Raw genomic sequence first — 15,904 nt, forward strand, 5'->3', positions numbered from 1 at the left:
TCCCCTCGGTTCCATTGAATTATCAGCTGGCCGGCTTTGCTGACTCCTCAAATTCCATAATTAATTAAGGTTACAAAAAATAAAAAGCGTAACAATTTCCCCAGATTGGATTTATAATAATTTAATAATGATCATATTAAATAATTCTATAATTTTTTTTATAAAATAAATATTTTCAAAAAATTAAGGATGGCTTTACCAATTTTTTTTTAACATAAATATTTTAAAAAGTTAAGAAAAGCATAAAAAATATATAAAAAAATAAAAAGATCAAAAGAAATCATCAAATACCTAGGTCGAGTTAACCACATACTATAAAATAATTTTAAAAATCATTAAAAATATTATAAAATTAAAAAAAGTTGGGAAGCGGGGCTGGTTAAAAAAAACAGTAGACTTTTTTTAAAATAATAAATAAATCAATTGTTTGCCCAATTAACAAAATATAAATTTATTTATTTTTTTAAATTTTGATGAAGCAAAATTAAGATGTTAAATTTTTTTATCTTTTATCTTTTAAGAGAAAAGAAATGTAAAAAGATTTTTAAAATTATAAATTGATAATAAAATAATTACTATAGGGAAACCAAAAAATGCATGAAATCTAGGCACAAGAGTGTTCAATGCATCAAATAAGATAAATTTTTTTATAAAATAATTTTTATATAAATAAAATTATAAGTTTTTTTTTTCAAATTAGAAAATAATTGTTTTCAAAGTTCTTTTTAAATAATTTTGGATTATTTCATGATGTTTTTTTTATGCATATTTAACTGATTTTGATTTGTGTTATAGGGTTAATTCCACTCACCCTTGTTTAAACAATATTTAATTATTTTCCAATTTTCTAGTTTAGAATTTTATAAAAATTAAATAATGCATAAAACTTGTCATATCAAAGATTGAGAAAAAGTAAAAAGATAACTATGAAATTCTTATTTAGTTAATATTTAAATTCATTTTTGGAAAATGAATTTCTTTTCTATGAGGATTGGTGAGTTTTGCTATGAAATTTTGAAAATTTAATTCATCTGGTAGTTATAGACAACATACTAAACTTGACAGTTAGAATTCCTGGCCCGTGTCCCTCCTCAACTAGCCTTAACGTGCAATTTCCGTGTACATTGTACTTCACAGGCATGTAGTGTAATGCATAACCCTTCATAGCATCACGGTAAACAGGACCCATAGTGAAAGGAACCTGCCTTACCTTTCAGTAGAACGACCAGAGATTTCTGATTCATTCTTGTACGTGATTAAGGAATTAGGATTGTAAGTTCGCATGAACCAAACCAATTAAGCTTTTCAGGTGATACCATGATCAATTGGAAGAATAATATAATTTATTTGCCATTCAACTATTCTTGACAGTCTATAAATTAATTAACGCTACTACACAGTATGTGACTTCCTTTATTCAAGTATTTATTGTAACGACTTACATTCGTGTTAATATTATCCGCTCTAGGTTTGAAAGGTTCTTACGTATTTACAAAATTAAGAGAAGTCCGTACTTATATAATACCCCGACCCAATGTGGGATGTCACGCTTATGATCTGTTGCAAGAATTAGAATGTTGCTACAACTTGAAGCCCCTATTCTTCATTCAAACTTCACAGAAATTGGGCTTCGGACTGAGTGTTTTGCAGAGACCCATTCCAGAAACCCTTGAGCAAATGGCTTGCTGCCGGTCTTCCCATCATCTTTTCTCTCAAAGGTCACTGTATATGTCTTCTTCTGGTTAGTTTGGGTGAAGTCGAGCTTACGAGGCTTGACACTCACATCCACTCCCTGAGGTGCAGAAATCTTGACGATGTAAGATGCTTTAGCCTCGCCCACATTTGTAACCGTCCTCTGAAGTTTCAAAGCACTAGACCCCATTGCAACAGAAAATGAAGGATAATTTAGCTGTGCCTCGGGTATGCTTGACTCCTTGGAGCACTGCACTTTGTGTCGGATAATAGCTCTTACTTGAGTGTCATTGTAACCCAAGCCACATAAGTAGGGTATGTAATCATTTGGCTGGATGTCGTAAATGAGTCCAGGATCATTTGCTCTTGAAGGGTTGACATGCCCGGCACCTACGGCAAAGACATCGGCAGGCTCATGTGTTTCATCTAAAATGGGGTCGCCTTTAAGATTCAATACATCTGCAGTAGTCATGATTGCAGACTTAATGGCAGCAGGTGACCATTCAGGATGAGAGCTTTTCAACAAAGCTGCAATGCCGCTAAGATGGGGGCACGACATTGATGTGCCAGAAATCATGTTAAATGCCACTTTTGAGTCAGTCCTGTTGTCTACAGAGCTGGGCCAGGCTGCTAGAACGCTCACACCAGGGCCGGTTATGTCAGGCTTCAAAATACCAGGGCTTGCCAAGCTAGGTCCTCTGGACGAGAAGGAAGTGATTTCAGGGGCTGCGGACTTTCCAATTATCGTTCCTTTGAATAGGAGAGTAGCTGTAGGTTTGTTTGATGAATTTATGTAAGCTTTGATACTTAAACCCGCCGAGTAACCCACATGTGCTGCAGGAAGACTGTGAGGGTCGGCCAATGTACTGAACCCGTCAGGCTTGCCATTTGTAAGAATCATGGCTGCTCCACCGGCATTCTTCACTTCTTTCCCTTTGTCAATTCTGGAAATGCCCCCACCTCTGTCACAAACAACTACCTTTCCTTTAACATCAAGGTCTTTCAATGATCCTTCCCCGCAAAACGCAGATGAAGCGTTACTTCCGGCACCTGCATATACAAGAGGCAATTGTTCTGAAGGAAAATCTCTTGGCTGGAACAGTGATTCCCCATCAAAATTTTTCCCGTTTCCAAGCTTAACCATAGCCTTTATGCTTCTATCCATGGTGCTTGCAGCCACGGTAAGAATCCATGGGGCCTCATTTGATAATGTAGAATTGGTTGGACCCTCATTCCCAGCAGAACAGCTAACAAAAATTCCCTTTCGAGTTGCAGCAAAGGCACCAAGGGCAATGGGGTCTTCATGGAAAGGAAAAGATTGTCCACCAAGGGAGAGGGAGAGCACGTCGACACCATCCTCAATGGCCGCGTCAAGCGCAGCTAATATGTCACTTCCAGCACAACCACTTTCTGAACAGACCTTATAAATTGCCAAGTGAGCATGAGGTGCCATGCCAACAGCGGTGCCCTTGGCGTTACCAAATACGCTGGCGTGTTTCACAAAATTTCCAGCAGCAGTGCTTGCCGTGTGGGTTCCATGGCCCTCCTCATCAGAAGGTGGCGTCCCTGTACTCTCGCTGTCAAAATTTCTAGCACCAATGAGCTTGTTATTGCAGGACGTCCCTTTGAATTCACACTTCCCTTTCCATTTCGCAGGTGGAGGTGGCATTCCCGCATCGCTAAATGAAACATGGTCTGGTAATACTCCTGTGTCCAATACTCCGATAATGACACCCTTTCCAAGGTTGGATCCTTTCCAGAACCCTGACCCCTTATGCAAACCCAAAAAACCAGGAGTATGAGTTGTATGCAAGTGAAATATCTTTTCCGGCCGGGCTGAAACAAACCCATCCTTCTCTTTCATGGCATTCACTTCATCTTCGGTTAGTCTGGCTGCGAACCCAGTCATCACATGCTGATATGAATGAACAATGCGAGGTTGCTGGTCTGAGTCTGCGGTCATGCTAGTCGGCATAAAAGACTTGTACCAGCTTTCTAGATTTTGTGCTTCTGCAACTTCTTCATTATTTGGGTGCTTGACATGGATAACATAGGTTTTGAACTGCGTTTTATCCGCTATTGCAGGAGAGAATCCGGACATACAAATGAAAGCAAGTAGAAAGACGATCCCCATGATTGGTTATTGTCCTTTCAACCTAGCTACAAATCCTTAAAGACTGCGAACCTCAATTTATATATGGATGGGGGGGAGGCGGGAGGCTCAGAAATGCAAAGTCCTGACTTGGAATCTAAACAAAAATCAACTATAAATAACTCATGAAAATTTATTTTTGAATAAATCTAGAATAGGACAGCACACCCTCAACGCCTACAACTGAAAACTACCGACCAAAAACATCCTCAACAAATATTCATATCCAAATTAACACCATATAGAAATAAGACCCTCCACGATATGATTTACATCATAAAATGAGAATTAAACGTCTGTACCTAACAAACTTTCTCAACAAACTATCCCACCGCCAAACAACCTCAACCCTTCTCTGCTGTAGCACCCTTATTTCCAAACCCTAAGGTTGTGTTTGTTCTGAAAAATATTAAGAAAAGAAAAAAATGTTAAAAAAAATGATTTTCTTATATTTGATTTTATTATAAAAATAATTAAAATTAGTTTAAAAAAGATAGATTTTAAAATTATTTTAATTTTATATAATAAAAAAAAAGTAAAATAAATTTGAAGAAAAATATAAATTTTTTTTTTATGAACTTTGAATTAATTTTTTTTATTTTTCTTTACTTTTTTATTTATTCTACTTTTTCCTTTTTATTTTCTTTCTCTTATATTTTCCCTTAATTTTTTTGAAAACCAAACATAACCTAAAATGGGAGAGAGGACTAAATGGACATTCTAACAAATTTCACATTTGCTACCATAAATTTAGGCATTGATATAATTTGGGAAAAAGAAGATTTTTAGCTCAAATATGATTTTCATGGAAAAAAATATTATATATATTAGAGATGAAATTTTTTTGTACTTATGACAAATTGTTACATTTGGCAAATAAGTTTCATAACCTTTTGGAATGAATTAAACTTTTATTGATGACAAAAGGCTACATTAAATGGTAACGAATAATTTATAGAAATAACTATTTTTTATAAAATTTTACCATAAATACTTTGTTTATAAAAAAAAATGTCACATTTAGCTATAACATACTATTCATAATAAATAATTAATAAGATTTTGTTCATAATTTTTTTTTATGACAGCTAAAATCACATTTATCAATAATACTAAGAGTACATTTAGTAATAATTGTAACAAGTGTTTCTAGTCTTTTTAAAATTACTTTCAAATTTATCATAATGCCTTTATTTTTATTTTGAGTTTCTTGAATAACATTCTTATGTATTTCCCATCTTTATTGATGATCATGAGAAAATTTATATATAAATATATAGAGCGTATCATATCTTTTAAGGTTATCACTGTTTGATTGATTAGTTCTAAGATCTTTGGATGTTCAAAGAAACTGTGCATTTGAGAGTTTTCCAAGGAATTGGGTTGCTTTTAAAATCTTAATTTTCTATACAAATATGGGAAGGGTTGCATTTACATATATAGTATGTATCAAAATTGATTTGGGTAAAATTGGATTTGATTGAACCCATTCTACAATATCTTTTAAAATCTTTTTTATATATTTATATCAAAGTTGAAATTAGATGGGTATGACTCGAATCGACCGGCTTGTATAATCCGAATTAAATTTAATATAAATATTTTTTGCTAATCTAAATACTGAAATGAACCAAACCAGTGAAGCTGTTGAAAATGTTAGTGCCATCAGTTGGAATAATTTGGCTTGCCATTCAACTATGCTTAACAATGTGTTCATAACCGACAATATTCCACATTGCATAGACATGACCTTCATTATTTAAATGCTTGTTGGTTGCATGAATTAAAATCCCTCCACAAATCAATTCCTATATACAACTACAGGCACCTATTCTTCATTCAAACGTAACAGATATTGGACTTTTGGCAGAGTGTGTGGCAGAGACCCATTTGAGAAATCCTTGCGCATATCGGTTCCTAGAATCAACCCCGCCTATACTCCTAAAGATGACTGTGTACGATTTCTTCTGGTACACTTTGTTGAAATGGATCTTAGTAGGCTTAACCACCACATCGACTCCTTCTGGTGCATTGATACTCACAGCGTAAGACGAGTGAGGCTTGCCTACATTCGTGACAACCCTCTTAAATTTCAAATCCTTGGAGCCCAAAGCAATTGAAAATGAAGGATAATTTAGCTCTGCCTCAGGTATACTTGATTCCTTAGAGCAGTTCACCTTGCGCAATACAATAGCTTCTACCTGAGCATTAGTGTAACCCAAACCGCACAAGTAGGGTATGTAATCATAAGGTTCGATGTCGTAAATGAGTCCGGGATCATTTGCTTTTGATGGATTGACATGACCAGCACCGATTGCAAATAGGTCGGCAGGCATATGTTTATCATCTAAAATGGGCTCGTCTTTCAAATTTAGTGTATCAGCAGTAGTCAAGATTGCAGACTTAATGGCAGCAGGTGACCAGTTAGGATGGGCGCTTTTGAGCAAAGCTGCGACACCGCTAAGATGAGGGCACGACATTGATGTGCCAGAAATCATGTTGAATGTGCTTTTTGAGCCAGTGACGTTCAAGAGAGGGGCCGGCCATGCTGCTAGAATGCTCACACCAGGTCCGGTAATGTCGGGTTTCAAAATGCCCGGGGATGCAATGCTGGGTCCTCTTGAGGAAAAGGACGTGATTTGAGGAGCAGATGTGACTCCGACATTTGTACCCTTGAATAGGATTGTAGCTGAAGGGTTTGATGTTGATTTCGTGTAAGCTTTGATCTTCAAACCCGCTGCGTAACTCACATGTGTTGCAGGAAGAACGTGAGGGTCGGCAAATGTACTGAAGCTATCATTAATGCTATTGGCCAGGATCATGGCAGCACCACCAGCATTCTTCACTTCCACCCCTTTTTCAGTTCTGCCTATATCTCCACCTCTATCACAAACAACTACCTTTCCTTTGACATCAAGGTTTTTCAAGGATCCCGGCGCACAATAAGCAGATGTTTGGTTACCATTCGCCCCGGCATATACAAGAGGCAATAGTTTGGAAGAAAAATTTCTTGGCTGGTAAAGCGATTCCCCATCAAATTCCTCCGTGTTTCCAAGCTTTGCTGTCGCGGTTATGCTTCTATCCAGGGTGCTTGCAGCTACGGTGAGAATCCATGGTGCCTCATTTGAGAGTGTAAAATGGGCTGGCCCACTATTCCCAGCAGAACAGCTAACAAAAATTCCCTTCCTAATTGCAGCAAAGGCACCCAGAGCAACCGGGTCATCGTAGAAAGGAGAAGACTCTCCACCGAGGGAGAGAGAAAGCACATCAACACCGTCTTCAATGGCAGCGTCATATGCGGCTAAAATATCACTTCCGCCGCAGCCCAATAAACCACATACTTTATATACTGCCACATGAGCACGAGGTGCAATACCAGCAGCAGTGCCTTTGGCATTCCCATACATATTGGCGTGCTTCACATAATTTCCCGCGGCAGTGCTTGCCGTGTGGGTGCCATGGCCCTCTTCATCAATAGGTAGCTGTTTCGGGGTCAGACTGTCAAAATTCCTGGCACCGATGAGCTTGTTGTTGCAGGCCGTCCCGTTGAATTCACAGGTTCCCGTCCATTTAGCAGGTGGGAGCGGCATTCCTTCGTCACTAAATGAAGGGTGTTGTGGATATACTCCTGTGTCCAATATTCCAATAATGACCCCTTCACCGAAGTTGGATCCTTTCCAGAACCCCGACCTATTGTGCAATCCCAAGAAACCAGGGGTGCGAGTTGTATGCAAATGGTAAATTTTTTCTGGCGTGGCCGAAACAAACCCATCCTTCTTTTCCATTGCTTTAACCTCCTCCTCCGTCAATCTCGCTGCAAACCCACTAATCACATGCCGATATGAATAAAGCAAACGCTGCTGTTGATTTTCGGATTCAGTGCTGGCCGGCAAAAAGGACTGGTACCAGCTCTCCAAAGCCTCCGATTGTGCAGAAAATTTACCCACGGGGTCATTTACGTGGACAATATAAGTCTTTAACATGCTCTTTTCTGCCGCTATCTGTTGAAAAGCGACGCTACCGGAGATCTCACACATGAAAAAGAGAGCGAAAAGGAAGAAAAATTCCATGATTAGGGAAACTCTACACCCCTTGTTCTCCATAAATTTTGAAGAAAGAGCACGACTGCTTTGTGTAAGCCTGACCGCCCCCCAATATATAGACTCTGCCTTCTTTAAATAGGGTTACTTACCCCAAAAATATAAGCTTTGCCTTATTTGATTATGAACACTATATAGACCCTGCCTTATTTAAACATGGTTTACATTCTCAATCGTGATCAAAAGGGTAACATAAGAGAGATTAAAATAGAATATAAAGAGTATGATAATGAAAAAAAATAAAAATTGCAAAGTCAAAATATTTTCTAAGAAAGAGATGATTGGTAACTACCTACCTAATTAATAATTTTTAATTTCCTTTTTAAATTTATTCTATTTATTGATAATTAAAAGGAAAATACATGTTAATATAGAAACATGTTGTATCATTTTGTGAAAGTTAAATATTGAATATGGAAAATGAGACATTTAGTAAGCCTATTTGTTAAAAATGGCAGTATAATAAATGGTACATAAAAATATTTTGCGTAATTGGAATCAAATCAAAATAGTGATAATTAAAAGGAAAATACATGTTAATATAGAAACACGTGGCACCATTTTGTGAAAGTTAAAAGTTTTCCTTTCTCAAAACACTTTCCATTTTCTATTTTTTCTTTGATGTTTTTGATTAAAAAAATGAAAATTAGTTTCAAAAAATAAAATTCATAAAGTCTTGTTTGGTTTTAAGTTCATGAGGAACACTGACAATGGTTCAGTACGCTATGGATAAAGCAAACTAAGTTTAATTAATTTAATTTAATTTTTATGGAATGTAATTACTTTTTATAGTGGAATTAATTATAAAATTATGTAAAATTAGTTCTTTGAGAGCCGGTAATTTTATGTTAATTTTTTTTAAATTTAAAAGATTATATTTATAATGTTTGCCGACTTTTTTTTCCATAGAATATTTATCATCTCATTTATATGCACTTCCGTCATATAATTGTTTTATTTAATTAATTTGAATTATATTTCTCTTTTGTCATGAACACTTTAAAAATCAATTTAGATAATGTTTACCTTTTAAAAAACTTATTATAATTGAATTAAAATAAATTTAATATGAAAGGTAAATATTATTACCGAAATTTCTCAATTAAAAAATAGAGTATTACTTTTTACCTAAAAATTTGATTTAAATAATGTTTTTCTTTTAAAAAAAATTCATAATTTAATTAAAAATAATAATATTTTATAACTAATCGATTTAGTAAATTCTTCACTTATTTATATATTTATTCCCAATTTATCTTTAAAAAAATTATCATAATTTAATTAAAACAATTTTATTCTTTGTATTTAATTTTAATTCTTACTATTCTTTCTTATTTGATCAATTTATTAATTAAAAATTATATTCAAATATCATCCATGTTTTACAAATTTCAAAACATTATGCTGTTAACTTTTATTTCAATTATGAAAAAAAAAATTAAACAATAAATATAAATAAAATTCAAACGTAAAAATCAATTTTTCCATCTCATTAAATTTTCCTTCTTAAATGTATTCATTCCATTAAATTCCATTATGTTTTTACGTATCTCTTTATACTGTTATACTTTCTTAAAAAAATTAGTAATGTTATTCATTTTACCTTTAATTAGCTCCTCTTGGATGCACATGACATGGGATGTCAGAATTATATATATAAAATGAAAATGAATAAAATATGAAAATTTCCTTATGCTCCAAATTAACATACTTTTTTTTAAGTAAGAGTAGGGAAAAATGGAAAGTATCCTATATATAAATGAGAAAAAGAAGATTCTAAAAGGATTTTGGAAAGTTTGAACAGTTTTTGGAGAGTTCTAAAAAAATTGTCATTTATTGGAACAAAATGTAAGATTGGAAGAATATTCCATTGTTTCCATATTCAATTGTTTGTTTTCATATATTTATATAAAATGAAAATTAATAAAATATGAAAATTTCCTTATGCTCCAAATTAACATACTTTTTTTTCCTAAGATTAGGGAAAATTGGAAGGTGTCAGGAATATTTTATAAGGATTTTGGAAAGTTTGAACTGTTTTAGGAGAGTTTTAGAAATGGAAGATTTTCTTTAAAAAGAATAAGAAAATAAAAATAAAAATTGCCATTTATTGGAACAAAAAGGTAAGATTGCATTATTTGAGGAATATTCAATTGTTTCCATATTCAATTGTTTGTTCCTATATATTTCTTTGGGACAATTGTGTTTTCAACCCATATAATTAAGATAAGGTCCTCCAACCACCCATAATTGATGATAAGGATATGAGATAGTAATTGACAAAAATTTCCACTTAACTCATTTTGTCTTTATTCTACTACTTGCCACTATTCTTTCTTATTTAACCATTTTTGAATTTTTCATTATTTTTTTAAACTCTTTTATAAATAATTGAAAAATTAACGTTATTTTTTATTTTTAAATTATAAATAGACAAAAATTATAGTAATGATTCAAAGACTATTTTGGAAAATAATTTCAAAAAAAAAATTTAAATAAATAAAAATTATCTTTTACATTTATTTTTATCTTTTACATTTTAGAAGTAAATAAAAATCAATCATGTTTAAATTGTTCATTATAAGTATACTAAATGAAATATATATTTTTATTATTTTGCCTTTATAAACATAATTTCATTGTTATCAATAGATATTAAAAAAAATCATATTCAAATGGAATTAAAAATAAACAAAATTATTTTTATAACATTTTTATTTTTTTAAATCATTAATTTAAATTATGAAATTAGTTTTAAAATTAAAAATATTTGTTGTAATTATAGTTTTGAAGATTTCATGATTTTTATCTTATTACTTTGAAAAAATAGCTTTAATAAGAAAATATTTATTTTAATGATTTTAAATATTTAAATCTTTATTAAAAAATATTTAGGATTAGTATGGAGAGAAATTAGGTAATTTTGGAATGGAGAAATTTTGAATATTTTGAAGACTTTAATTCGGCCAATTACCCTATTTACACTTTTAAAATTATTGAAAGGTTGATAAATTAGTATTAAAAATATTGTCTTTATTATTATTTTATATATATATATATATATATATATATATATATATATATATATATATATATATATATATGCATGTGAGTGTTTATATTATTTTTGAAATAATAAACACCATGTGTCTAATTTGTAAGTTAGAAAATGATAATAACAATATTTTATGAGGTATTTAAAAAGTATTTATTATATTTTTTATAAATTTGAAAAAATATAATATTTGATGATACCTAATTTATAAGTTAGAGCAAACAAATAATATTAATATTTTATAAGGTGTTTAAAAATTATTTAATATATATGAGGAATAATATAAGTTTGAAATAAAGAATCATATTTAAAATTATAATAATATTTATCAAATTTTTTACTAAGATTATTTTTAATTCTTTTAATATATTTATTTTAATATAAGTTATAAAAAATATAATAATTTAATTATTTATAAATTATATTTATTTTAATGTAATTAAAAATTTTAAAAGTAATTTTAAAAAAAATTAAAATTAAAAAAAAAAGGGTACGGAGTGGGTACGAGAATTTAGCTAAAGACAAAAATGAAGGATAATTTAGCTATTTTCTGCGGCTATCTGTTGAAAAGCGACACTACCAGAGATCTCACACAGGAAAAAGAGAGCGACAAGGAAGAAAACTTCCATGATTAGGGAAACCCTACACCCCTTGTTCTCCATAAATTTTGAAGAAAGAGCACGACTGCTTTGTGTAAGCCTGACCGCCAACCAATATATAGGTTCTGCCTTATTAAATAGGGTTACTTACCCCAAAAGATAAGCTTTGCCTTATTTGATAATGACCTTGAACATGGTTTACTTATTCTCAATTGTGATCAAAAGGGTAACGTAAGAGAGATTAAAATAGAATATAAAGAGTATGATAATTTTAAGAAAAATAATGGAAAGTCAAAATATTTTATAAGAAAGAGATGATAGGTAACTACCCACCTAATTAATAATCTTAATGTAATCATTTTTAATTTCCTTTTTAAATTTATTATATTCATTAAGAAGTTAGAACACAAGGGGTTAAGTTTATGGTGTCACACAATCATATGTATATATATGGTAGACATAGAATATTTCTATCAAAATGGATATATATACATAATACATGGGAATATTGAATATGGAATATACATCCTACATGGGAATATTGAATATGGAAAATGAGACATATAGTAAGCTTATTTGTTAAAAATGGCATGTATAATAAATGGTACGTAAAAATCTTTTACGTAATTGGAATCAAATCAATATAGTCATAATTAAAAGGAAAATACATGTTAATCGTTTTGTGAAAGTTAAAAGTTTTCCTTTCTCAAAACACTTTCCATTTTCTATTTTTTCTATGATGTGTTTGATTAAAAAAAATGAAAATTACTTTCAAAAAATAAAATTCATAAAGTTTTGTTTGGTTTTAAGTTCATGAGGAACATTGACAATGGTATGGTAGGCTATGGATAAAGCAAACTAACGTTTAATTAATTTAATTTAATTTTCATGGAATGTAATTACTTTTTTTAGTGGAATTAGTTATAAAATTATGTCAAATTAGTTCTATGAGAGCCGGTAATTTTATATTATATTTTTTTAAAAAAAATTAAAAGGTTATACCTATAATGTGCCCTTTTTTTTTCCCCTAGAATGTCTTTATTATCTCATTTATATGCACTTACTTCTTATAATTGTTTTAAAAGGTAAGGTTGAATTATTGGAGGAAATTTCAATTGTTTCCATATTCAATTGTTTGTTTTCATATGTTTCCTTTAAATCAATAAATTAGCTATTAAATGTAGTATAAGGTAAGATGTGTTAATGTTATGCATTTTTTTAGTAGTAAGACTAATATAAGTGTGGAACTGCGTTTTTGACATGCATCCTCACAGTGAGACTCGCTTTTTATTTATTTGTTCTTACTTGACGGTGAGACTCACTTTTTATTTATTTGTGAAAAATTAATTTTTAGAAATAGAATTGAAGTCGTCACTTATTTTTGCTTTATTTTTAAAGGAAAAAACAAAATAAGAAATAAAAACCCTAAGTGTGACGCTCGAAGGAAAAACAGGTCAGTGAAAAATAGAATCTAGGTCCGGAGGTCAGGTTACCTATTGGGAATGTACGGTGGTGAGCCGTAACACTCCTCTAAGCCCATATATATACAATTTCTACTAAACGAATTGAGAAAATTGTGATAATTAATTGATCATGGATACCAAGATTAAAAGAATGAAACAATATACACAAAAATAATGATAAAATAAAATTAGAAGAATGTACAAAACAAATGATAATAGAATTATGCAAATTGATTTATTGAACTAATTATAAAAAATGATATTAAAAAAAAATAGTTTTCAAGAAATTTCAAAGGATTTTATTAAAAATGATTTTGCATTAATAATTTCAATTTATTTATTTACAAAAAAAAAGTCAATTTATTTTCTCAATTTCATTTGTATTCAATTTTCAAAATAAAGTTATTTACTCTTATTGTATCAAAAGAATTTATTACAAAATTTCAATTTGGGTACAAAAATTATTTTTACTTGCTTTTACTATAAAAGAAAGAATTTTTACAATTTTATTTACAAAAGTATTTCAATTTATTTTCATTTATAAAAAGTGACTTATACAAATTATTAAAAAAACTATAAATTTTTTTGCCAAAGGAATTTTAATTAAAAAGAAAAAAAGATTTAAATCCACTATTTTTAAAAAAATACTTTTAAACCCATTTTAATTAAGTTAAAAATTAATTTTTGGGACAACTTTATTTACAAAACAAATTTTGCACAATTTTTATTAAACAAAGAAATTTTTAGACAATTATTATTTAAAAAAATTTCAAATTCTATTAAATTTTTTTTTTTGAATTTTTCTATTAATAAAAAAAACTTTCTTTTATTAAGAAGAATATTTTAAAACTATTATTTTATTAAAACATATTTATTGAATTGTTCCTCTTATTTAAACAAAATTTATAGTTTGTTCGATGTTCAATTTTGTACACAACAATTAAATATATACAAACAAATATTTATAAAAATCAATAAAAATAAAATTAAATAGTAGTGGGAAATAAAACTTGTATTAAACAAGCTTACGATAAGCTCAATGTCTTCCTATAGCTTTTTCTGTCTTACTTTCTTCCATGAAATTTCGTGCTCTATATGTCATAAATTCGTATTCAACCAATGAAATTGCAGAATAGACTCATGTAAAAACAAAATAGCTCAAATGTAAATATCCAAATATGTACAAAATCTCAAACAAATATTCAAACTTAAATTCAAATTTCAAATTAGTCCGATAAATTTTATCAATCAAAATTGGCACAAATTAGCAAATATAACCCAACAAAAATATCTCACATGCTATAAACACTAATCCAAAATTTTCAAATTAATAACCAAAATATAAACTCAATTAATCAAACCCAAAACATGATAAATTAAAATAAATTTCATTAGGCCAAAATTTAATATCTCATAATTTAAGTCTAATTTAATATATACCATAATTGTCCCATGTCCAAATTAAATAGTTCAAATTGGCCAAACTCATATCAAATATTCAAGTCATCCATCAAATTTCACCCACATTGTGGGCCTAAAATTCATATCAATTAACAAGTACACATTAATAATACACATGATCAAAGAAAATAATGTCTCAAGTCCAATCCAATAAGTCCAAATAAATAATCAATAAGCAATAGGCCAAAATCCAAATCAATTACTATGCAAACTAAAATAAAAAAAATAAAGATAAAAAAATGAAAATAAAATAAAGTAAAAATGAAATTTACCTTTTTTTTTTTTAAGAACTATGGATGGTTAGATTGCTAGTAGGCAGGGATTGGCAGACAGCTGAGGATGGTGGCTAGCCGATAGTGGCCATGGAGTGTAGGGAGGGGAAAAGGAAAGAAAAATGAAGAGCAAAAAAAGAATGCATGAAGATGGGGAACGAGAGTGGGAGTCTCTGGAAAATGATGGTGTAGAGAGAAGGGTTGTGGGGAGCATGGAGGAAAATATCGGGATATATCGCCGATATATCGTGTATCAGGAGGGGTCGACACGATATTTCATGGAGAAAAATCGGAGAGGAGATATTTCTGTAAATATCACCAAAATATCGGCGATATATCGGTTCGGGGAGATATATCGGAGATTTTTTCAAAAAATTGCCTCTGTGGCAAAAAATCGGTGATATATCGGAGATATATCGCTGATTTTTTGGTGATATTTCCCCTCCTTCATGCAACGTGATTTGACGGCCCAGATCACGCCCGTGTTGATCCGACGGCCTAGATGTGATTCCAATGGTAATATGGCGATCCAACGGCTCGATTGCTCCTAGTTTTTTATCCAACGGCTAAAATTGATTTTCAACAGTAAATTAATGTTCCAACGGCTATTTTGGCCCAAATTTCTTCTATAAATAACCCAAATTTCATCTATTTCATCCATTTTTGCTTTCATTCTTCATTTGCTCTCTCATTACTCCAATTTTTATTAAGGTTGCTCAATTATTTAATTATTTTAAGGTATATTTGTTTTAAATTATAATTAATTTTGTTTGCAATTGTAATTAATTCATGTATTTTCAATTAATTAGTATGTTTGCAATATGGATGATTTAATGCTATTTTTACATTCAATTGTAATTAATTTTTATATTTTTATTGAATTAACTTAGGTTAATTTGATTATTTAATTATAAATTGATACGTTTATTTTAGATGATTATTTGTGATTTATTTTCACATTTAGAATTAAATTAAACTAGTTAACTTAGATAAATTATTTAATTAATTTAATTAACATGAAATAATATATTTTGAATATGAAATATGTTTATTTAATGAATTTAATGTGTACAAATTATTGATATTTAATAAAATGAAATATTTTATGTG

The 15,904-nt window shown here is 30.4% G+C and overlaps 2 protein-coding genes across 2 annotated transcripts; both read right to left on the bottom strand.

Moving 5' to 3' along the window:
- Positions 1-1,536: 1,536 nt before the first annotated feature.
- On the bottom strand, positions 1,537-3,826 carry LOC100253079 (subtilisin-like protease). The gene has a single exon (XM_002275393.4). It carries the CDS (start codon positions 3,824-3,826, stop codon positions 1,604-1,606), a length of 2,223 nt encoding a protein of 740 aa, XP_002275429.1. The 3' UTR covers positions 1,537-1,603.
- Positions 3,827-5,593: 1,767 nt separating this feature from the next.
- LOC100258212 (subtilisin-like protease) lies at positions 5,594-7,979 on the bottom strand. Its single transcript, XM_002275374.4, has one exon. The coding sequence runs from the start codon at positions 7,945-7,947 to the stop codon at positions 5,680-5,682; it is 2,268 nt and encodes a 755-aa protein (XP_002275410.2). The 5' UTR covers positions 7,948-7,979; the 3' UTR covers positions 5,594-5,679.
- Positions 7,980-15,904: the final 7,925 nt, after the last annotated feature.

The sequence above is a fragment of the Vitis vinifera genome, chromosome 2, assembly GCF_030704535.1.
Source record: "Vitis vinifera cultivar Pinot Noir 40024 chromosome 2, ASM3070453v1".
NCBI lineage: Eukaryota > Viridiplantae > Streptophyta > Magnoliopsida > Vitales > Vitaceae > Vitis > Vitis vinifera.